We start from the raw sequence: 25443 nt of genomic DNA, 5'->3' as shown, positions 1-25443 counted from the left end.
AAGCAAAGTAATTTCCATTGTTAATAAAGGTCATGGCCGCAGCGCTCGGCCCCCTGGCCTGTAACCTAACCTTACCTATGGCCTGTGGATTTTACAAAAAGGGGTTGGTAGATTTTTACAATTTTTAATAGTGTTTTCACAATTTTAATATTGTTTTTTCAATTTTTAATATTGGTTTTACAATTTTTAGGTAAGGTTAGGTTACAGGCTAGGGGCCGAGCACCCGCAGCTAGGCAGACCAGGTGGCCGAGCGCTGCGGCATGACAATTATTAACAGTGGAGGCTACTTTGTCCAAGGTCCGGTCAGACTGCTTTGGTGTTCATCATTAACTTTTCTCTATCTTTTAGTGATGGGAATCCGGATCCGGAATCCGCCCAATTTTCGGCCAATTTTGGAATCCGAATCCGGAATCCGTTTTTTATAGCGGATTCCGGATTCTAAATTGGTAGGCTAAAATTACCGTCTTTTTTCTTACAACTCCCTCTGTTTGAAGGCAAAGATCAAAAAAAATATTCTACATAACAAATTTTAATAATTACTAATGTGATGTAAATGTTTTAGTTATGCTGGAAGTCAACACTTTAAACAAATCAAGGCTTCAACCAAGTAACATAGTGATAAATTAACGAAAAAAGCTATCCCTCTGTGACGGACGGCCTTTTAAAATACTGCTAGAATCCGGAATCCGAATCCGGAATCCGCCAAAAATAAGAATCCGGAATCCGCAAGAATCCGTCACTTTTTTTGACGGATTCCTTCAGAATCCGGAATCCGGCCCAAAAATTCGACGGATTCCCATCCCTACTATCTTTATATCTATACTAGCAGCTGCACCCCTAGCATCTAGGGGCTTTGTATTCAAACAGGTAAAAAATGGCTATAAATAGCCTTAATCCATCCTAATACCTACGCATTGCGTAAATTAATAATAAGACAGACTTTGACCAGCTCGGGATCTATGTGAGGAGAACTCAATCAGTCCAGTAGTTATTGAAATCTTAAGCTTCAGACAAAAAAATCTTAATGCATTATAGAAAAAGATACCTATTTTAAATCTTTTGTTTCTCTGTATCTTTCTTTTATATCTCTGGAAAAGAAAATTTGAAAAGAAATAAGTAGGATAATGTGTTAAAAATGATATATGAATTTGAAAAAAGAAATTCTCCATTAGGAAATACAGAAAATAATGACTTCGTATCTTGTATACAGGGGCCATGAATAAGGTATAGGCAACAAGCGAAATAAATCTAAAATAATATGTGGGAGCATATCAAAAGGTAGTCAATTTTAATAAGTGTTGCCCCCCTAACGATAGCTGAAAGGTTTCGTGATTTTTCCCTGAATTTATTTCGTTGTTAGTATAAGCTTGGTGAAAGGTATGAATTTCGATCAAACGACGTCAAAATTAAACTCTGTAAGTATATTACTATTGCTATGTCAGATGCACAACTTAAGTATTACAATAATCAGATTGAGAATTGCCAAAAAAAGACATAACTAAAAAACATGCACATTTCAGTCAGGTCTTCAGATAATCGCGAGATTCGATATAAAAAAATCTTACTACTTTAATTTAATAAACTTTAAGCTTAGAAGTTAGTTTCTAAACTACCTAATAATTAAAGGAAAACAAATTTATTTTAATAAAATTATATTGTAACGATTTCTTTTTTAATACAAGAATATTAAGTTAATAAGTAACACAAAACTCAGTTTAACTGTCATAAAGTAACAAAACATATAAAAAAGAACTTGATTTTAAAAATAAAAGAATTTTTTTTCAATTCATTGAAATTTTAACTTTTTTATGATTTAGAAAAATAAAGGCACAAAAACTTTTTTAAAAAATACATTAAAATATAAGAAATGCATATAACAGTGTTATATATAATAAAATACATTAATTTTTTATCATTTTTTGTCAGGTACTTAGAATTTAACTAGATTTTAATTTTTCTATTTTTCTTATGAGCAAATTATTATAGGCACAAATTGCATAAAGTAGGGTTGAAAAAAGGCTTAATAATAGTAAATACGAGTTGAGATTTAAAAATGAAATATTTGCAAAATTATCTTCAATGCCTCTCTATACTTAAGAACTACCCCGTAAGACGTTACAAAAAATCACTTTAATAAACTGATATATTACAAGTTTAACCTTTCAGTAAGGCGTGATGGGTAATTGCTCAAGTGTGACCCGACTTCTTAGTAAGGCTAGAGTATGGCAGGTGTCCCAATTTAATTTTAAAAGGAGGGTAGGTTATGAAATAAATAATAAGGGATATTTTTTAACAACCCCCCCCCCCCCCCTTTAACTAAACCTTTCAGTAAGGCTTGGAATGAAGATAAGCATACTTTATAAAAATTTTAAACTCAACTCCTACGTTCTTAACATTTGAATAATTAAATTAAATTACAAAAATTTTAAAGAATATTGTAAATGTATAAAAATGAGGTAAAAAACAGGTCTTTCTATGTATAAGGTACATGATTTCCAAAGTCCAGAAATAATAATAATTTCTAAAGGGTAAAAAATACATTATTATAATTTATGATACAGTATTCTAATAATAAAGGAACACAAGAATATAGAGAATTCAATAATATTTACAGAAAAATAATTTATTAAGGTGGTTTATAATTTTTGTTTTACTTCCTTCTAGTCGACCTTGTCGCTGTGCTGAAATAGAGGAATAGTTATTTATCGGATCGTAATATAGACAGCTTTCCGCGGATAGCAAAACAAATAATTTTATAATTAATTCAAGTTTTATTAGAACGGTTTTCATCTTTTTAGAATCAAAATGATTTTTCTCAAAAAATATCCTAAAAGTAAAATAAAAAGAATCGGATTATAGGAAAGCTTTGCTCGGTTTTTATAATGCTATATTTTTATAATGAAGTAACAGGATCTCTGTTTGTTTGTGTGTACCGATAAGGCTATCCTTTACAATTTAACTCCTCATAGCTCCTGGAAAGGCTTCTAGCTATTTTTGGGGGAGAGTAACACCACCCTCTCAAGAGAAACCGCCCCGAGAAAAATTACTCCCACAAATTTTTTTATAATTTTTTTTCCGTTTAAAATCACAATTGAAAGTGGGGAGTCAACTCCCTCCCCCCAGGTGCCCCCTAGGGGCGTAACCACTAGTTACAACAAATATATCTTACCTAGTTTCCTTGGCTTTCGGTGTAGAAGGACGCCTCTTTTTCTTGTTAAGATTAGACATATCCGCTACGTCGGAAGAAATTTTTTGCTGCGCTGCTTTGCTAGCCGCACGTCCGCCACGCCTAAAGTTAATATAAAATTTTATAACAAGATCAATTATGTCCACACAATACGCTTGGGAAAAACAAGATTCCAGGTACAATAAAGGACCATTATGTTACATGCATCAAATTTTCGTAATTCATAATTTTGCGCAATTTTTCCCCTGGGTCTAATTTTTCACGGACTAAATTTGATAATAGAATTTAAAAAAATATTACCTAGGTATAGGTAAAGCTTAAGAGCGATAATATGTAAAAGGGGACTTTACCATTACCTCTGAGGGTGAAGCCGCTAGTTTAATAATATAATAATATAAAGGGATAATAATCCCCCCCTCCCCCCACCAAGGGATAATAATACCCCCCCCTCCCCACACTAAGGGATAATAATACCCCCCCCCCCTCCCCCACCTTAGTCTGAAAATAATGGTTACTAGAAAAATTATTGTTGATTAATTCATCTATCATAGTAATTTCCCTCCCGTGTAAAAGAAACTTACTTGGGTGGTGAAACAATTTCTTCTCTGACGGCCGCTTTTCTGGATTTAGGAGCTGGCTGTTGTTCAGTCTCGTCCTCAGTCGTTTCGGCAGCTCTTTTCCTGCCCTTTGTGGCGGCGGGGCTTGCAGGTGCATTGCTCTCCTCGATAACCGCGCGTGTAGCCCTACCACGCTTTTTGGCGGGAGTTGGCTCTGGTGCTGGTGTTTCAGTCTTTTTAGCGGCGGCGGCACGTCCACGTTTTGGCTTAGGTGTGGCGGTTTCTGTGGTGGTTTCAGCTACACTTACTTCTTCCACAATAGTCTTGGCGGCAGCACGGCCACGACCGCGCTTCGCAGGAGTAGCTTCTACAGTCTTATCAGAAATTGAATCATTTGTGGTTTCAGCAGTTTTAGCGGCTGTACGGCCACGTCCGCGTTTGGCAGGAGTAGCAGCTTTAGGAGCCTCTTCTACAGTCTTGTCGGCAATTGACTCATTGGTGGTTTCAGCAGTTTTAGCAGCTGCACGGCCACGCCCGCGTTTGGCAGGAGTAGCGGCTTTAGGTGCTTCTTCCGCAATTTTTGCGGCTCTGCCCTTTCGTGTTGATTGATTGACAGACTCATTAGCAACAATTTCATCAGCTTTGGCAGCGCCCCTTCGTCCCCTTGTTGGTTTGGGAGTAGGCTCTGGCTTAGCAGGAGTAGCAGCCTTCTTTGCAGGCGTTTCTGCCTTCTTGACAGGAGTTTCTTCTTTTTTGGCGGGACTTGCTTCTTTTTTAGCGGCAGCCCTTCCTCTACGTGATTGATTTACACTTTTATTAGTAGTTTCATCAGCCTTTGCAGTTTTAGAGCCTCTAGTCGCTTTTGGAGTAGGTTCAGCAGCAACAACAGAAGAATCAGCCTTAGCGGCAGGTCTACCACGACGACTTGTTGATACAGATACATTAGCAGTAATTGAGCTTTCATCTGCAGCTGCCTTTGCAGCCCTGCCTCTTCCACGTGGTTTAATTTCAGAAACATCCGCAACATCTGTGGTTGATTCACTAGCCTTAGCGGTAGCAGCTTGTCTTCCCCTACGCGGTTTGATCTCTGAAACCTCAGCGACTGATGAAGGCTCGATGGCGGATTCGTCAATCTTAGCTTTGGAAGCAGCTGCGGCTCTACCGCGCTTTGGCTTGCTCTCCATAGCGGGCGTCGATGTAGAAATATCTTCTTTGACCGCGGCTCTGCGGCCGCGTTTAGCGGGTGTAGCCTTCTCAACTGGTTCTTCTTCGGCGATGACAATTTCAGCCTTACGGCCGCCGCGTTTTTTGATGGGTGTAGAGGCAGTTACTGTTCTGGAAGCAGCTTTGCGCAGAGCTGGGCTATTGGCATCCGCAGTATTATCTGCAGAGTTGGTTGTCTGACTGGCCTCCTCATCAATAATAGCCCTCATACGCCTGCCAGTAGCTGTTGAAGCCTCCAGCTTTGAAGCAACCTAAGTAATAAGATACTTAGTCAGGGATAAGACAATGGCCGATAAATTGACGTACATTCCTAATGATAATAAACGATATTATCCCTTCTATAGATTACTATTAGTGGTTAAAACGTTTTGACACTCAACTTAATAAAGTAACCAATCATAATTCAGTAAAACTCCCCAAAGCTGTAAAGCCAACAAATAAGAAAACGTTATAATAAAACTGTGAGGCCTAGTGTAATAAACAGCCTATTGTCCCATCTTTCTCTCATACTTAGTACTAAGAACTGAGTAACTAATATGATTCAGATTTCACTCATCAATGCAATAACTGACTAACACTGTGTTTGCAGGGATGTAATTTCCGTCCCCTCCCCTCCCCCCTTAGACGTCCCTAGTCATCTACCTATCTTTTTGTACCTGAGTTTGTTCAGCTTTGCCTCTGGTTCCCCTGCGGGCTCCAATTTTGACAACCTCCTCGGGCTCTGTTCCATTTTCCATACTAAATAAAAATAACAATACTTCGTTGTTTTCCGATTTTGTTCGCCCCATAGGGGTCTCTGTGGGAGGAGCAGTGAAGATTTGAGGTGGGTCCAGCCTTTCTTTAAATTTTTTGAGGTGGGCCGGGGGGGGCCGGCTAATTTTTAAATGGCCTATTTTCTTTTAGTGGTTGGAGCAATGGAGTTACCCTCCCTCAAATTGGGTCATAAACCTTCCCAGGACCTATATGAAGCTTCTCTGTAAATAACCATGTCTCTCAAGCGGTTAGCGAGATCTAAGCTACATAAAGAAACACAGACAAACAACCTGTTAATTTTATATAATGAAATATAATCTTTAACATGTAAAAATTTTCGATTTTGGAGTTTAAAAGTAATAATTAGACCGAATTATAAAACTTTCGGGACACAATCTTATAAAATAATAAAAAAATTAACTTACTTAAATACAGGAATCTTTTCTTCAGTAGTGCGGCTACTTCCGCGGGAAGTTTTGGATGGGCTGCGGGAGTCGGCAGCACGCCTTCCGCCGCGTCCGCCGCTTGAGGATCTGCTCGCGGGAGGGGAAACTGCGGCCAACTTGACCTTCTTTGCCTAAGATAAATCATAGTTCTATCTTTGTTTTATTAACAAAATTCTAATAAAAGTTGTTGTTTAGAAGCATGGGATCTTCTGCTAAAAGGGGGAAAAAAGAGAAATATGTAGGAGGGGGGAAATAAAAAGTTCTGATAACATTTTCCCCCACCTTGTGGAAAAACTCTGCGTTCTCCTCTTAGAAATTTTTTTCAATTTTGAAAATTTGAGTACCCTCCCTCCCCCCCCCCCCAACAGAACAACTATTTTAGGATAGGTTTTAGGCTAGGAAGCCGAGTGCTGCGGCTAGGCAGGCAAGGCCAGAGTTCATAGTTCTGTGTGTGTGTGTGTGCGTGGGGGTAATCAAATTTTCAAAATTAAAAAAATATTTCTAAGAGGTTTTTACAAAAAAACTCGAAAAAATTGTGGGAGGTATTAAAAATGAACAAAATAAAGAGTACTAGAAATATCCCCCCCCCCCTCCCCAATTTTTTAATCCCCCTGTTTTGTAATGCTTTTTCTTAACCTATTATCTATCAACCTGTTTGTCAATCTATCACCTATCCATCAATTTGTAAATCCAAAATCTATCTATCTTTATACCTGTGGAGTAACTTCAGTAGCTTCCTGAGCAAGGCTTGAAGTTGACTTCCTCTTGCTGGATACACTTCCAGTAGAGCTCAACTTCTTGGCGGACAAGACAGGTGTTCCACCTTAATTTAAAAAGTTAAGATAATTGTAAGCGATGACACTTATCTTACTGATATTCTCTGTAGCACAGTAAAAGTTTAAGTCACGCTTTAGACACATTTTTCAAATTTCCTATCGCACTTAAATATGGCAAATTAGAACGAAGCATTTTAATTTCCATGATTACTTATCCCAAAAGTAAACCTAGCCTATAAAAGAGTACATTTTTTAGTCTGTAGCTTAAGATTTCGGTAACTACTGAACAGATTAGAGGTCTCCATTTCTGGATGGTTTAGGTTATTTTAACTATATTTTCAATTGGTTTTAGGCTTTTTTTCCTGCTCTTCCCTACTTTTCAAATACATAGCCCTAAAAAAGATACCATGGGGCGCATACGCTAGTCTTATATAAACAAAATCATTGTATTATCTATTTACCTGCCAGGAGTTCTTGAACTCCGACCAGATCTGTATAGTCAGGCACAGGTGAAGCAGATTTAGCCTTGGGAGTCGCAAACATTTGTCTTACACCTAAAAAAAAACACAATTTTGAACTTTAAATATTCAATATATTAGTTAGATGTATAACGTGGGTCTAGTAAAACACTATTGTTATTATTTAAAAGGCGAAATACAACCATTGCAGATGTACCCTGAGTATGGCAGGTGTCCTACTAGATCCTTATGTATGCTAACAGTACTGGCATAGGAATTTCAAATTATCATTTCTTTATGATACTGTGAATCATCTACCCCAAGAAAAATTCCTTATTGACAAAAATCAAGGTAAGCAATTTTCATATAAACAAACATTCATCCTACTGCTTTAAAAGGTAGTGCATATATAAAACGACAGCAAAATGATTAGGACTCATAAAAACACAAACACAGACAGGAAAACATTTTGGAGACCTTTGTTTGAGATTTTTTTATGGCCTTATAAATTAAGAAAAAAATAATGTATTTTTTATTATGGTTATAAAGTAGAAAAAGTATAAAAATCGTTACCTGTAATAGCCGTGTAGTTGGCAACTGGAGAATTAAAAGGAGCAGAAGGTGTACCAAACATTTTCTTCATGCCTCGCAGGTCTGAATAATTCGCCTTAGGGGTACCGGGCAGGGCACGCGGCGTGTCAACCAACTTTTTCAATCCACCAAAGTCTGAATAGTTGGCCTTCGGGGTGCCAGGCTTGGCACGGGGTGTGTTAACTAATTTCTTCAAACCGCCAAAATCGCTGTAGTTAGCCTTGGGGGTGCCGGGCTTGGCACGTGGTGTGTTGACTAACTTCTTCAAACCTCCGAAATCGCTGTAGTTGGCCTTCGGGGTGCCGGGCTTGGCACGTGGTGTGTTAACCAACTTTTTCAATCCACCAAAGTCCGAGTAATTGGCCTTAGGTGTGCCGGGTTTGGCAATTGGGGTCTTCAACAGTTTCTTTACACCGGCGACATCTGTGTAATCGGCCTTGGGGCTCTTCTGCACCTTCGGTGTTTTCATGAGTTGTTTCACTCCCTGGATGTTGGTATAGTCGGCAGCAGGACTCTCCTGCCCGCCGCGGATCAGTCGAGAAATTCCAGAGGATCTTCTAAAAATGAATTAGACTTATAGAAGATATTTAAATTTTTAGGACAAATGAGTTAATGCTCTGAATTTTCTTGTGCAATCTTGATGCTTAAACAGAGATAGTAATTTTTCGCACATTTACATTTAATTGAAAACATTCCAAAAATAACATTTTCCAAAACTTCTAGAAGTTTCATATATTTTTCTTAAAAATAAACAAATTGTGTACCTGCTTTTCTCTTTCTTGTTATCGGAGTTGAGGGGAGTGACGAAAACCTCCACGGGGATTGTGGGTGTCGTGACAGAGCTAAAGTCAAAATTGGTTGCATCGTGCTGCTCCGGAGTTCCTAAAAAGGATTAGTTTGTTTACTGTACATAACAATTTGCTGTTATTATTTTCACACAAAAAAATCAGGGATTTTAAGGGATAAGATAAGACTATGGACGAAAAAATTATGGATATTGTACAATCCATGAAGATCAACAAAATTAACTCAGTAGATTAAAAGTGGTGGAAAAGTAAGAAAATACTAGTTTTGAAATTACCAATCAAGATTGAACAAAAGTACCCAAAGTTTTTAGGTCAACCAATGAGATTTTGTTTTTGTAAAAATTTGGTGCAAGTTGAAATTACAGGTCAATGAAACAATTCTTTCTCTGAACAAGTTGATACATTCTTCATAACTACCTGTCGAGATAGACTTCATTAATATTTGAGTCAATTCCCATATAAAAGCTTATTTAAGTGGGAGAACAGCTACCCCCTCCCCCCTGAAAGGTTTATAACTATCTTGGGGGAGGGTGCCTCACCCCCCAAGAGAAAAATAGTGTCCCTAGTAGGCGCGTAGTATGATAATATATTACAATGACGGTACTGTTGCTCTACCTTTGGACTTAGTTGTTCCAGAAGTAAAAATTCTCCATACCTGGTAGAGATTGGGAGTCCCTGGCGCGCAGCGGGGAGAGCTGAAAGGAATTACGTCCTGTTTTGGCGGAGTTTGGAGCTTTGCCTGATAAAAGTTAGAAGGTATTGAAAAATGTTTAAGTTGGCAGTTTGAAAGAAAAATATCGCATAACAATAAATGTTACTTTCATTTTACTTTAATTAAATAGATCTAAGGGGATAAGAACATGGCGGAGAAATTATTGTACATCCATAATGATGACACGCAAAATTGCCCCTTCTGTAGATTAACAATAGTGGTTAATACGTTTGAACACTTAACTTAATAAATTAAACCAATCAAATTTCAGTAAAAGTTCCCCTCCAAAAAATGTGAAAAGGAGGGTAGATACTAAAGTCATTTTGGGTGTCTTGATTACAAAATATTTCAGAAAACAAGGTTTACCTTTAAGTCTGGAGATAAGTTTATTTTCTGGGGTGATGGCACGAAACCCATGGCTAAGCCTCCCGGCTGGCTTTCCGCCTTTTGGCGATTTGCCGGTGCTCTTGGGCGTTTTAGCTGGAGTCTTGGAGGGTGTCTTAGCGGGGGTTTTGACGGCTGATTTTGGCGATTTAGCGACCAATTTGGCTGGGGTTTTGGCAGGTGTTTTAGCTGGGGTTTTGACAGCCGATTTTGGTGTTTTAGCTGGTGTCTTAGCAACAGACTTTGCCGGCGTTTTCGCGGGTGTCTTAGCTGGTGTTTTGGCAGCCGATTTGGGTGTTTTAGCCGGTGTCTTAGCAACAGACTTTGCCGGTGTTTTGGCAGGTGTCTTAGCTGGGGTTTTGGCAGCCGATTTGGGTGTTTTAGCCGGTGTCTTAGCAACAAACTTTGCCGGCGTTTTCGCGGGTGTCTTAGCTGGGGTTTTGGCAGCTGATTTGGGTGTTTTAGCCGGTGTCTTAGCAACAGACTTTGCCGGTGTTTTGGCAGGTGTCTTAGCTGGGGTTTTGGCAGCTGATTTGGGCGATTTTGCTGGTGATTTAGCTGGGGATTTGGCAGGTGTTTTGAATGGTGTCTTTTTGACGGATTTTGTCACAGACTTGGGTGATTTGGTTGGTGTTTTGGCAGCCGATTTGGGAGTTTTGGGTGACTTGGCAGCAGATTTAGGTGTAGTTACAGCCTGTTTATTTTTCTTTGCTGCTGGGGTCTTGAGCAAAGCTGAAATTCCTTCATAATCTGTTGTATCCTTGATAGCTCTTCCAACCACAACCTAAAAAAAATAGCTCTCATTAATATGGAATTTTGGCAAGAAATAATAGAACAAATTATCTTAACGGATAAATTGAAAACACATCCGGCTCTCTCCAATAATGATATTACCCTCGGCCTTCTATGGAGTTAATTATTGGTTGAAAAGTTTGAAAACTACTTATTTTGAATCAACCAATAGAAATTCAATAAAAGTAGGAAGTTTTTGAGCAAAAGAATACGATAACGAGGTCATAAAATTGGGTATCAGTGTAATTTCCCTGTAAAACATAACGGACAAATCTACAAGATTTATTGATTTTTTTTTACAAATGAGCCGAATTCTAGTTATATTATTATAGTAGCTCCAAAAGCAAACATAAAATTCTTACCATAGATTTCTGTCCCTTTCTGGTGGGCTTGGCTGGAGTCTTGGTTGTTTTCTTTCTGATAACAATATCAGGACTGACGGCAAGCATACTGCTTACTGATTCTTTGCGAACAGTCTTCTTTACCTTAGACTTTACTACCTGCTTAACCTGTAACAGATTATTCATTAGATTTCATACAACCATCAATATGTTAAAGGAGGTTAAGTGATAAATTGCAATTATTAATACAGTCTCATTTAGGTAAATTTATCTTACTGCATTACAGACAACAGTACACAAATGAGCATAAAGTAATTGACGTTTAATTACTAACTTCCAAAGTCATAAGATTTACCTAATTGAAACTTTTGGTTTTCTATTTATTTTTCAATTTTGCAACAGTAGTAAAAAACTTAAAAAATGTGTACTTAAAAAATCAAAGCGCTTATTGATATCTTTAATCTAGGTCTAAATATTTTTATAAAACATTGTGTTTTATAATCCATAAATAAATCAAAGTTTACCTGTGCCCTCTTAACAACCTTGCCAGTAGCTGGCTTGTTCAGGTTCCGTTTCACAATCTCGGACCACAGAGGACGACGCTTCACCGCCGACTTGCGGACAGATTTTGGCGTCTTGCCGCCGAGTTTCACCGAAGATTTGGCCTTCATTACAGAGCGTGGCGTTTTGGCAGCTGTCTTGGGTGTTTTAAAGGTCGCCGCCTTAGGCGTTTTAGCCTTAGGTGTCTCGGATTTAGGCGTTTTGGCTTTAGGAGTTCCAGCTTTAGGTGTTTTCGCCTTGGGAGTCTCTGCTTTGGGCGTTTTAGCCTTGGGTGTCTTCAATAGCTCACGTTTAACAGGCTTGGGTGTAGCAAGGAGGGCTGACAATCCCTCAAGCGGGAGCTCGGGAGCCTTAACTATCTTAGCATTCTTGAATGGGGTCTTTCTACCCTTCTTGGTGACGACTGGAGTCTTGGTCAATTTTCTAAGATAAAAAATAAAAGTTCAAATACACCAATAGCTTGTGAATAAAATGCGATTGTTTTGATAATAGGTATAAGTCTGTAATTTTATTTTGTTTTTTTAATGAAAATCAATAAATATCTTAAGTTAAAAAATCGGCTACAGATAACAACCAAAAAACTGATTTAGTGCAGTTTATTAGTGATTTCCTTAACGTGCATGTTGAGCATTAAAACCCCCCTTATTTTCAAAATAAGCTGAAAATAAAGGAAAGCCTATTACATTTTCTATCCATAACCCCTGCAGGGCCTACACTTGATGTCTCCTCAACCTTGAGGGGGGATACCAATATAATCTAATCTAGTTTGAATACTAAAAACAAATAATCGAAAACTGCACTTCCCCCACCCTCCTTCTTTATTTTTAATTTCAAAATAAGGTGTCGAGGGAATATTCACTGCTCGACAAGTTACTTGAAGGGCAATTAATAGATCCTACTCAGTGAGTTATATAAAGAGTTTTTACCTGGTGATAACAATATCAGGAGAAATAGCGGAAGCAAATACAGCCGTGCTTTCTTTTCTTGCCTTCTTAACAATAACATTGGTAGATTTTTTCAATTTCTTGACAATCCTTCCACCAGCCACTCCGTGGACTGAGCTTGATTTTCCCTGAAATTGAAAAAAAATATGAGTTAAGATTTATCACTGACAAAATTGCAAGCATAGGTAAAATTTACTTTTTTGATTTTGATAATTTAGATTTTAACATAAATACCTTCATAAGAAAATCATTCTTTCTCTGAATACTAAATGGAATCTTAAGGGAAGACAATAGAAGATAAATTCTTATAGTAACCCAATGAAAATAAACAAAAAAACACTCCTCTAACATAAAATTGTTGGCTGACAAGTTTGCATCAATCAAAAATAAGAGTTAAGAGAAAGGGATTATAAAACTTTTAGTACTAGAGTAATTTATGGTTCAATGTTATCTCCCTCCATGGAAAATTTTTATCAAAATTGTATTTACCTTCATATTCCTCTTAACAATCTCCGACCACAACGGCCTCTTGACGGCAGATTTGCGCACACTCTTCGGTGTTTTTCCCATCTTAACACTTCTGGGTGTCTTTCCAACACCTTTGGTCGCTGACTTGGGAGTCTTACGGGCGCTTGCAGCAGGAGTAAACTTGACCGTGGCCTTAGGGGTAGCCATCTTGGGTGTGACAGCTTTAGGAGTGGCCACCTTGGGTGTGACAGCTTTAGGAGTGGCCACCTTGGGAGTAGCAGCTTTAGGAGTGGCCACCTTGGGAGTAGCAGCTTTAGGAGTGGCCACCTTGGGAGTAGCAGCTTTAGGAGTGGCCACCTTGGGGGTAGCAACTTTGGGAGTAGCCACCTTGGGGGTAGCAACTTTAGGAGTCTTAGGTGTTGCTACCTTGGGTGTAGCTTGTTTAGGAGTAGCCACCTTAGGTGTAGGTGTGGCAATCTTGGGAGTGGCAATCTTAGTTTTCACGGGTGTAGCCGCCTTTTGAGGCGTAGTAGGCTTCTTTTTCATGAATTTTGGCGTCTCAACATGGCTGTAGAAGCTCTTAACCTTTTTATTTTCAATTTTCTTGACCAAAGGTGTCTTCATAACCTTGGGGGAAGTTGCCTCCTTCTTGTTAGATTTAGGAGTGGCTTTGGGGGACGCCTTTACTGATTTTGGAGTCGCCTTCGGGGATGCCTTGACAGATTTGGGAGTCGCTTTAGGTGACGCCTTGACAGATTTAGGAGTCGCCTTCGGTGATGCCTTGACAGATTTAGGAGTCGCTTTAGGTGTAGATTTTGGCGATTTTTTGACAGACTTTGGTGTCTTTTGTGGGGTTGCTTTCTTGGGTGTGGTTTCCTTCTGAGGTGTAGTTGGCTTCTTTTTCATGAACTTGGGTGTTTCTACGTGGCTGTAGAAACTCTTCACCTTCTTGTCCCCTATCTTTTGGATAACTGGCGTCTTAGCAATCTAAATGTATTATCAAATCAATTTCTTTATCATAAAAATTTACAAAGGCTTAGCGAAAAGACCCAATGATAAACTTATCAAAATTGGTAGCAAAAGTATTATTCATTTGGTCCGTTTGTCCCTCCGTCCGAAACGCTATAACTAAAGAAATAATACCTACTTTTATCAAGGTTTCGTAATTTCAAAAAAAGATGGATTTAATACACTTATCTTTGTTTATTTTTACAACAACTAAACATCTGTTTTTGTTGTTTGAAAAAATAAGGAGTATTACCTTTTTAGCTTTTGGTGGGCTTATACTAGACTTCCTCTTGATTCCCTTGGAAACAGGACTTGCCTTCTCAGGGCTCTTTTTCTTCATGGACCCAATCTTGGGAGTAATTTTGCTTGAGGACTTTTTCAAAGCAGGGCTAGATGCGACGTCGGGTGTTTTGGGCGTCTTTTTGGCGGACACCGGCGACATTTTAGTGTTCTTTGTCGCAGTTTTTGGTGTGACAGCCAGCTTAGGACTCTGCTTAGGCGACGTTTTAGTCATAGCCGCCACAATCATTTTAGCGGCGGATTTGGGTGAGTCTTTCTTCGACGAAGCAGAGGCGGATGCTTTAATCGCGTTAGCAATCGGCGTCTTTTTGGCAGATTTCGGCGTAACCGCCGCCGATTTTGGTGTACCAGTCTTGGATAGCGGGGTGCCATATTTGGAGCCAGGAGTGGCTGCCTTAGAGGCAGGGGTGGCAGTCTTGATGCCTGGCGTTGCTTGTTTGGGCGTGGCTGGTTTGCTCTTGGGAGTCTCAACTTTCCTTTTCTTGCTGGGTGTTGGAGTGTTGGCAGTTATGGCGATAGCAGGGATAGTGCCTAAAAAAACAAATCACAATTACTTAGGTATATTAATATTAAATATGTTGTAAGAGTGATTGGATTTTTTTTGAGTATATAAAAGTAACAGGATTTTTATCTGTCTATGTAGGATCTCGTTAACCAAGGGACCAATATGGTTCTTCTTTACAATTAAATTTCTTAATGGTCAGGGAGAGGTTTATAACTCGTTTGGAAAAAATATTCCCCTTCCCCCTAGTTTCCCTTAGAGGCCAATTGAGGCGTAGCTGCTAGTAATTGCAGTACAGTAGTAAACTGCGACAAAAACTTTAACTGCCAACCCCCCCCCCCCCTAACTTTTGTTTTATCATTAGAAAAACATAAATCAGTGAAGCATATTAATACATTTAAACCAGAGGTGGATTCATAAAAAAAAATTTGCCCCACTAATCGCTTAGTGGGGCAAAATTGTTTTCGTGAAAAATCCTCCAAAACGACATAAAAAATCTACAAAAATTAAATAAAATCTTATGTTAATAACCCTTCTATGATTTTGTTTACCTAATTTTGTGATTTTGGTGGATTTATCACGAAAACAATTTTTTTAAAGAATCCACCTCAGTTTTTTTTAGGGTATGTAGCCTAACAAAAACAAGTTAATTTTTTATAGATGTACAAAGATTGTATTGAACTTTTATTACACTACGTTACTAACGAACCGACGGACATTGATTTGTCTGTACAGTACAGTAGCTTTGCTAATAAAACCTTACCTGTAAGCGAAACTTTAGGGGTGCGAACAGGAGAAATTCTGGGTGAGGTTCTGTACCCTGAATTTCCCTTGATCAGGGGCTCGTCATTCTCCTTTCTTCTGAGCACGCCCTTGGGGCTGGATTCTCCCTCCTCAAGGATACCCGCGGTTCCTAAAATGTTATTTTGTTTATGGGGTGGGGATTGAATCTCATTCAAATTCCATTCCATTGCAAGAGTACAAAAAGTAGCTTTTTCAAAACTCATTAAAATAGATCTTTAATATTTTTAGTAGTTTGTTTTACAATTCTATTTATAACACTTTTATTTTCTGTAGTTTTAAATGAAATTACAGTTTATTACTTAGATCAATTTAAGTTGTTTCAGTGGGTGTCCTTTATTAACGGACAGGCCTCTACTACAAAAAATTGTTGCATTAATTTAACATACCTGGCATGGCTGAAACACGCTTTCTCACAGACTCAACTCTTTGCTTTGGGGTCTCAGTTGGGGGGTGGGCACCCTAACACAATAAAGATTCTTCATTTAAAAACAGAAAAAAAGGTATCTCATTTAAAACTAGCAGATACGTCCCTAGAGGCCACTAGGTGGATATAAAATGTTTTCTGTTCAATCTATGTTAAGATTAACTATTTATCAAAAAATATCTATTCACATGTAGATGCGGTTAATTTTTGCACAAATGAGAACCATATCGGTTGAACGATAAGGGAGTACCTTGTTACTATATTATAAGGATGATTTTATTTGTAAAATAAAATATTGTTAGTAAACATGTATTTTAACTAGTGGAAAATTTAGACGCAAAATGATACCTTGCGAACCGGAGTTGATGGTGGCAGGGCCTTGTCAAAATACTCCGGGGACACGTAGGGGCCGAAGGACACCCTCTTCTTGCTGTTGGGAGTCATACTATCATCCTCGCGCAGACGTTTGACAGCCTGGGTAATCTCGAAGCTCGGAACGGGGGGTTTCGCTCTAAAAAAAAGTTTGATGTGAAACAAGGATGACAACATCTTTAGAAAGAGAATAAATATCATAAAACAGACATAATAAGAATCTAAAGCAAATACTCAATAGACAGACAATTACATTAAACTATACAGAAGAACAATTAGATTGACAAAAATGGCTTTAAGACAACTTAATAAGATGTTTCAACAACTCATTTGACAACATAGGTCAACTTATCATAACAGACAACCACCCCTTTGAATGTTTAAATCTTTTGAGGATAGCTCTTGCTATGATCAAAATCTTTTAAATCGTTTTTTTTATTCTTGATCTACTCTTCAAGACGAATTCAGGAAGGTGGTCTTTATATCATAAAAGGAATGGGTTGGAAATTGGAATAGCGCGCCCATTGAATTTTTAAAAAAAGTGGTAATTCTGAGTTGGTGTAATAAACATGCAAAAAACTAGCCAAAACTTACTTAGGAGTGGGAATCCTATTCTCCACGTTAGCATAAATATCGCCAGCAGGTCGGGCCTCTTCAACAAACTCAGATTCTAAACAAAAAATTAAATATAAGTCCCCGGACCCCAAGATTGTTAAGCCAATGAATAGGAAAATGATATGACTTTTGGGACTACTGTGATAAAAAAAAACACAATGCCCCTCCTTTCATCTCTGACTCAAAAGACAAAAGAAAACAGTTATTTTTCATTTTAAAGCGAATATTTTTTTTAGAATCCTTTTGGTATAAATTTCATTGTTAATAATATACATTACCTTGGGGATATTCCCATCTGAACTTTCTATCTCCAATAGTAAACACATCCTAGAAAATATATTATGTAAATGCGGACATTCAACGACTGAAATCATTTCGAAAAGAGAGTTTTTAGAAGAGTGTTAATTTAATGAAGTTTGTATGCCTTATAAGATCTCATGAATGGATTGATCGTACCACAATATTTTTGTGGAAGTTTTTGATATTTGAAGGAAGGTACAACCCAACCCCCAAGGAAATGGGACCTTGTGAAAAAACCTTACACCCCCCCCCCTTGGGTTTAAGGTTGACAATCTACGACTGAAATATTTTTTTCTTCATATTTAAGATTAATATTTGCCATGAGAGGGTATTGGATATTTGAAGAAAGGTAATCAAATCCCCCCCCCCAAAAAAAAAAAAAATTAGGAGACATGGAAAAGCTTTTTGTAAAAATATCTCTAGTTTTCTAAAGAACTAACAAATATCATTCATAAAACAATCTCTTCAAATAAAAAAATATTACCTTGTGATACAGACGAATAGCATCTTGTGAATCAACTGATCTCTCATTCAGTTTAGTGGGATTCACCTTACTCAGGTTATACAGGTAGGCCTGCAAATAAGAATATTTGTTTAAAATATTATAAAAAAAGTCAATATATCGCTATGCCTATCAGCAATGGTGACTTAACATTATAAAATAAAACAGACATGAAACAAGACACATTATGCATTTGTTCTCAATAGATTAAATCTTAGTAAAATAGAAAATAAATGCTCCTTGTTTATATATGAATTTTAGTGTACTTGTTATCTTAATAAAGGGTTAGTTTCACGAAATGCATTTGAACCTAATTTAATGAACCGCATAGTTTTTGCTTGTTAATAGGTAAAACTATATGTATATGGCATAAATTTGAAAAAATTTCAATTTTCTACCACATAGTTTTGAAAATATCAAGACTTGAAAACTACGTGGTAAAAAATATATGCTATATAAATGTAGTTAACTAATTAACCAGGAAAAAGTATGTGGTTCACTAAATTAAGTTCAAATGCCTTTTGTGAAACTACCCCTTTCGAGTAAACGTGCCGTTCGGTTTCTGAGGGACATACGCGGAAAGACATTCCTTGTAGTGGCTTAACTAATTTAAAATAAAAACCTACCTTTTTATCAGCTTTGTTGCAAACAATTCTAGCATGCTTCTTTGAAACAATGTTAATTTGAACTCGAATATCGCAACCTTCCTCTCTTCCCAACAAGCATTGCTGAAAATAATAGCGAGATTAATCTCGGCTTCACATTTCTTACAAAATGGCAGATTTTGTTTATAATGATCCTTTATTTTTGTATGTTTTCTCAATTGCTTTTGCATTATTATTGCATTATTAGCTTGTACATTTCGGTATGTTCTAATTGTAAGTTAGGACAAGTGAGAATACTTATTTTATATACATTTTGTAAGTAAAAACATGACATACTTATGTATTTACATCAATTTTTAACTATTCCTTTTAAGATATGTACAATATATTTTTAGTTTAGGTAAGTAGTGTTTAAAGTCAAAAGTAAAATCTAATGGACAAAAATTTCCCTGATTTAATTTGAAATCTCACCTCATTTATAATGGGAAACGTAGCTCCATCCAAGCCAGTTCGCTTTATCACGACAATGTTACCGTGAAAAGGCATTTTAAAAGGGTTGAAAAAAATACTATACCATCAATCTGAAATTAGATATAAATTTTCAATAAATCTTCTAAAATTAATATATGCTTTGGGGGGAGGGTCAGGCGAATATGCCACTTTCAAAAACTGAAAAAATATAGAAAAGAACTTTGCCATTGATGGAGCATTGTTGACTAAGTTTCGAAAAGTGGGGTCCCCCCCCCCCCCTTACAATCTAACTGGGCTAGTAATAGTCAGTGTAAATTATGATCACAGATGTTATAAAATCACTATGTTACTTAAGCAAGAATTAAAAATCAATTTTCTGTAAATTCAGTATTAAGTATGAAAATACTTATAAAAATCAAAAAGAGTTTTCTTAAAACCAACATGTCTCGGCTTATTTTTTTATATCACAGGCGAAACCAATGCTCCAAGCTTTAACTCTAAAATATCAGCATCAACACTGCGTTTAGGACGCAGTTTTTCACGTATGTGGTTCGAGTCCCCGCCGTTTGTGTGCACTAGATTTTGGACAATCATGTGTATTAAGGGGTCTGTTTCAATTGGTGAGAGGTCCAGTAGGGCCAGGAGGTCCCAAAGGCCAGTAATCATTTTCTCAAGAATACGTTTGGACTCTCGGGCAGCCAAAGTTCGAGTCCTTTCTCTGTCCTATAAAAAAATGAAAGAAATTATTTTTTTTTATACAAAATAATCGGTTGTTAGTTTTTCTTTCATAGTATTAGCTATACTGAGCTCGATCTTTAAATCGTTTATAGGTGATTTAAGCTTTGGCGCACCATCAAATTAATAATATCAATCTTTAAATCGAATTTGCATGGGTGATTTGAATCGGGCAGTGGCGCGGGCCCGGCGCGCCAATGCCACTCACCGAGTGGCATTGGCGGTTTAAATCAAGGTGATTTATTTAATAAATAAATATTTTTTTTAATTACTTTAATATTTTATTGCAAAACTATCATGAAAACATTTTTATAGTTATTTTAAAAATAAATCATATATTAATGTTTTATATAAAATACTATACTGACACGGTATTTTATATAAAATACCTTACTGACACTGCTTAAGTAATAAAGTTGTACTGGCGCGGATCGATATTTTAGTGAGTGCGCAAGCGATTTAACAACACCGCACCGAAAATCTTTTAAAAATCAGGTGCGCTGTGGCTTACCACCAGCGCGCCTACGGTTCACCCCTGAATCGCCCCGATTCAGCGCGGCATAAAAACGATTTAAAGATCAAGCTCTGGTCAAATGCTGGTAAGATTATGTGAAGGAATAACGTTTTTTGGCCTTTTCAAAGTCTAACTTTGTTGTTATCAATTATGAAATATTTTTTTTTACAGTAATAAATTCTATTTTCGTATTAGACATATTACCTATGATGACAAACTCACAATGTTTTAAACCTTGAACTTATTTTCTAGAGCATTTTACCGGAAAATGAGAATCTAATAAAAATGGCTAAGATACGCAAAATTTTTCAGATAGACAACATTCAACATATTACTATATTATTACTAGGTATGTAGTTATGAAAGTCATAAATAAACTTATATCTTACCTTAACAAGTAAATCAAGGGTACTGAAGAACTTGACCATGGCAGGAAGAATATCTGTGACCACACGTTTGTGTACAAAGTCCCGGGCATGTTTCCCAATAACCAGCAGACAATCAAAAGCCTTATTCACAGGGATACAAGGATAAGTATTAAATACAATAGAGTTTAAAACTTTCAAAATGTATAACGCGCGTCCGTTAGGTTAGATAAGTAAAAAGTATTTAACTCCTAGGAAAGGATACTCAAAATAATATGCCAGATTCAAAGTTAAAGTAAGAAGGAATGCCTTAACCCATAAATAGCCAGACATAAAAAAATCATCCAATCTAAAGGTGGATTCATATGATTCTAGGAATTTTACATTTTTTCAGGAACTTATCGCGTAATTTAAATAAAGTACATGTGCAAACAAACAATCAAAAGCATAATAAATCCAAAAAAGGAATAAAAATAATCCTATTTACTTATCCTTGAATCCCTGCCTTGTCAACAATGAAAATATTTGTAGATTTGAACAGAAGATGCAGGGAAGACCAAACTTGATGTACAAGTGGCAGAAACGTTTCTTGACGCTCGCCAGCAAATTCCTAAATAATATAAAAATAAGAACAAGATAAAAAAGAAAAATTCCCAAATTATAATATATAACAATATAGGATGCGCCTGTAACATCTAGAGAATCTGTATTTAAAGTGGGAAGGATTTAGGAGAAATAGCTGAAAACAATCCTGGGAAATATGGAAGCTTATTTAAAATTAAAATATTTATTTGATTTATTAATAACAAACTAACCAAAACTGTACTACTTTTAGATGTCTATTTTTTAGGAGCAGAAAATAAAATTGTAGGTAGGAATTATACGGACACAAAACTTTTATGTATAGATAAGATGAGCTGAAAAACTAAGTTGTGTAAAATAAAAAATACCTTACCTCTGGCGTATGGGCGAGTAGATCCAGACATGAAATAACAATATCCAACGCTGATAATTGCCACCGTGGCTTGGCGCGCATAGACACAAAATGTTGCACATGATCTAGACAAATCTTCAAGAACTTTTGGTCGAAATTTGGCTCAAGCTTCTCTGTATCGACAGCATTGTCCATCACTGTTTCAAAGTTATCCTCAGTTGTTATATCCTCACAATTGTCTAGAGATTCTTCGGCTTTTTTGATTTCTTCAAATTCAATTTTTCTTTCCTTTTCTAGTTTAGAAATAAGTCTTGTAATGGAACCAATATCATTATCTTTTTCTTTAATTTTAGCATGAGTTTTATTAAAATTATCTTGATACCCTTGTACAATAACTAGAATAAGTTGCAAGATCTGTAATATTTGACCCTCTTCGCTAAGGCTAAGATTAAGCGTCAATGATGTTATTGAATCTATAATATCATTCGGAATACAGTTATCCTTTTCTTTTTTATATGATATATTGATGATTAATTTCAGCAGTGTATCAATTCCAGGTAGGGATAGGGTGCGTTGACGTAATGTTAGATTTAATTGTCTTGACAAATGTTCTATGTTATCAGCCAACAGCTCTTGAATATTCTTCCCCTGTCCTTTAGCAATATCGTATAAAGAAAAATATAGGACAGCTGTGCCAAAAGAACAACTAGATGAAATATTTGATATCATGTAAAACAAAATGTGTGTGATATTGTGTTTTGTTTCATTGTTATTCTTTGCTAAAATATATCCAAATCCTTCAATAGCCAGTAAGGTTTCGTTCCAGTGATCATTTATTTTAGTGGCTTCAATATTTTGTCCTGGTTTCACTAAAACATTAGAATTTTGTTGTGTTTGTAAATAAGTATCAATCAAGCTTGCATAGGCTGAATTTTCAGTATCAACATTACCAAGAATAATCTGATTTAGTATATGCATAGCTTCTCTTTTAAAATAATCAAGATTTTTAAGCTCTTCAGAAAGATATTCTACAACCAACGTAAAATTCTCCATTTTACCCAACGTTTGGCACAAGGCATTAAAATTGTCAACAAGTTTGGGATTTGTTAAATAACGAAAATATTTGGCTGGTTTCGATTCAATGGGCATTGTTTCATTTGAAAATATTGCATTCAACAAAAATATTTTTTGGGATCCGTGTATTGTAGCAATTTCATGAACACCTTTGATATTATTAATATCTTCAAACTGCGCTAATCTGACTAAGTTCTGCATAAGCATTTCGATATGAATTTTAGACACAAAGAATGAGGATTCATTTTCGATTTTCGCCAAAAACTTGATATAACCATGTAGTAAACTTATAACTTGCAATAGTTTGTCTTCAGAAAATAATCCCAATCCTTTCTCTAAATCTTTGACTAGGCCATGTAGGATATTATTGACTTCTAGACATAGTTCTTCCTTATTTTCAGAATATTTCTTTACAAATACATCTAGTGAATTATCTGATTCATTGTTAAGAATTAAAATATTCAATATTTCATACTTGCAGTTATCCAAAGAAGTCCAAGAATTGTTCATTATAAGTTTGGCGATGGTAAACAGTGCATCTCGAATTCTTTTCTCTGAGTGTGCACTAAACCCCTGATCAGTTTAGATTTCTTAATTACAATTCTTTAGAAAAGCAGTTTAAAATAAAATTAATACAAAATATTTTTCCCTTTATTACAAAATCATTTGTAGATTCTTTGTAGAGCATTTAAGAAGTTTAGACTAATTTGCCTATCTAAGACATAATTCTTATAATGTCTACTTTAACTTAAAATATACAAAGATACTTGAATATACTTAAAGCCACGATATTTACACAACTAAATGGTTTGTGGGGGGAAAATTCTTTAGGCAATGATAAAAATTATTGTAATTGGGAAAACCCTTGATATACTTCGTCTACAAAAAAATTGAAAAAAATTTTAATTAAGAAATTAACCTGTAAAGCCTTAAACTGTATGCCCAGTTGTGTTTTTGCATTTTCTTTGATGGTAGCATCAATGCTAATCACAGCTTCATCAGAAAACAGCGCAACAACATATCCACCCCAACATTTTAGTGCTGCAGCCTTAACACTCGCCTGTTGCAGACTCGAATCCTGGCAAATCTTCACTAATCTACTTGAAATTCCTGGTAGTAATCCAAGAAAAATTTGCTTAAATTGTCCACTTTTTCTTTCCAAACAAATGTCTAGCAATTGTATAGAGCTTGATTTAAGCAATGGGGACTTCTCTTTTTCTGCCCATTCCAGGGTAAGATAAATAAGATGACTAACAGGAAGCTTAAAACTTTCACCATAAAAATCTTGTACAACTTCGTCTGTAGATGACTTTAACATAACACCAGCACATGAAACAATACTCAGCTTCAAATCTTCGTTAGACGTGTCATTTTTCATATTAGATGCAATTGCCAATAATGAATTTAAAATATCTTTCAGAATAAAAAATGTTTTAATGCTGATCATAGAAGAAAAATTTCGGATGAAATCTATGACTGAAATTGTGTAATTTAAATTTGAGCTTGGTTCTTTAAGATAAACTTGAAAGGGGAACAGAATGTGGTCTTGTAAATTTTGTAGTTCATTTCTATCTGATTCTTCGACCTTAATCATTAAATACGTTAATACTCAAATTTAACTTATTTTTAATAATAATAATAAGTTAATCTAAAATTAACCTGGACAGATGAATATAAAAATAAATAGGTATTTTAATGCGATAAAATTACAATTCCCGGTTTTTTTTGGACAGTTAAGAATCGAGATAACACTAACCACTAAACCGATCTAATTCTCCAAATGATGGAAGATTTACATAGATTTTAAGTTAAAAGGAAGTTAACCTGTACATTAAATTACCAAACTTAAAATAATATAACGTATTTAATCCCTGCCTGTAGTGTAAGTTTATGTAATGTATCTATGCTTGGTTTCTGTAACAAAGAAAGGCACAGCGGCCGAAATTTATGAAATCCAGATTCATGATCTTTGTCTGACATTTTCACTTCTGAAATAGGCACGTGCTCAAAATAAATTCAAACATTTCTTTAAAATACAATAAATATTCAATATTTACTTGAGAAATAGCATTTTATTTGAAATGGGGTTAAATATATATTTGTCTATATACAAATTAATTATGAATATATTAAATATAAAATAAAAAAATCAGGCCGATATTAATCTTTAAGCTAAATATTGTGGCAGGTTTCACATTTATGTCTGTCTGTGCAAAAGACATATTAAAGAGTAGAAAGGTTAACTTATTCTGAAGTTTATAGGAATTCGATTTATAAAGAATAGAATATTGGAAACTTCACATAACTACCGGGATAATTTTACGTTATATAATTGTTAATTAAAGCCTGGGGATGGTTTTAAACTAGTTTTCTGCCCTTCTTACTAGGGGCTTCCATCTAGTTTTATATATACAATAATTCACCTGTCAAATAGAGAACAATTAAAATATTAAATTAAAATAATGCAAATTATTTATACATAATGATTTTTAAACATACGATTGCGACGCACATTTCAAATTATTAAGTAGCATTGCTACTAAAAACTATGATGGATTCTTTTTTTAAAATCCCAAAAAATTATGAGTATTCAATTAATAAACAAAAATCAGAACTTAAATATGTAAACAAAACTATTATTCTAACAATTATTACATTGTTTTCACTAAAAACAACTAATTTCACTGCATTTTAAGGCATAAATTGCACAATTTTACACCAAAAAAAAGGCCTAGCAGTCCAACAAAGTACGTCATCGCCATTTAAATGTAAACAAAAGTTTGAAAGTTTGGCGGACACAACAAGAGCCCGCGAATTTCCAACGAATTTCCCTAAAAATGTTACGCGGCATTTTTATGATTATTTGCGCATTTTCTTGAATTTTTAAATTTTTAATATACAAAAAGCTACTAAAATGT

At 35.9% G+C, this 25443-nt stretch overlaps 2 protein-coding genes across 9 annotated transcripts; both read right to left on the bottom strand.

Moving 5' to 3' along the window:
* Positions 1–1635: 1635 nt before the first annotated feature.
* On the bottom strand, positions 1636–19026 carry LOC145323835 (uncharacterized). Of its 8 annotated transcripts, none has more exons than XM_080166401.1 (26): positions 18904–19026; positions 18454–18555; positions 17810–17899; positions 17304–17352; positions 17005–17080; positions 16387–16549; positions 16001–16073; positions 15574–15723; positions 14262–14839; positions 13388–13987; positions 13298–13357; positions 13022–13237; positions 12515–12660; positions 11552–12011; positions 11049–11195; positions 9877–10678; positions 9454–9537; positions 8757–8874; positions 7975–8549; positions 7405–7497; positions 6881–6990; positions 6147–6298; positions 5625–5706; positions 3769–5219; positions 3170–3289; positions 1636–2681 (listed from the first exon to the last, which is right to left on the bottom strand). In XM_080166401.1, the coding sequence occupies exons 1-26, from the start codon at positions 18976–18978 to the stop codon at positions 2651–2653; spliced, it is 6603 nt and encodes a 2200-aa protein (XP_080022527.1). In that variant the 5' UTR covers positions 18979–19026; the 3' UTR covers positions 1636–2650. The 8 variants fall into 8 exon arrangements, with proteins under 8 accessions (XP_080022527.1, XP_080022528.1, XP_080022523.1 ...); XM_080166402.1 differs by having other exon boundaries at positions 13328–13357; XM_080166397.1 differs by having other exon boundaries at positions 9877–10179; positions 10237–10678; positions 13022–13987.
* Tti1 (Telo2 interacting protein 1) lies at positions 19013–24529 on the bottom strand. The gene is made up of 6 exons (XM_080166403.1): positions 24401–24529; positions 23445–24110; positions 21473–23098; positions 21023–21127; positions 20542–20661; positions 19013–19626 (listed from the first exon to the last, which is right to left on the bottom strand). The coding sequence occupies exons 1-6, from the start codon at positions 24503–24505 to the stop codon at positions 19363–19365; spliced, it is 2886 nt and encodes a 961-aa protein (XP_080022529.1). The 5' UTR covers positions 24506–24529; the 3' UTR covers positions 19013–19362.
* Positions 24530–25443: the final 914 nt, after the last annotated feature.

The sequence above is a fragment of the Acartia tonsa genome, chromosome 7 (assembly GCF_053477335.1).
Source record: "Acartia tonsa isolate MP-2025a chromosome 7, ASM5347733v1, whole genome shotgun sequence".
Taxonomy (NCBI): domain Eukaryota; kingdom Metazoa; phylum Arthropoda; class Copepoda; order Calanoida; family Acartiidae; genus Acartia; species Acartia tonsa.
The sequence above is the reverse complement of the archived record's forward strand: the minus strand, read 5'-3'. Positions and strand labels throughout refer to the sequence as shown.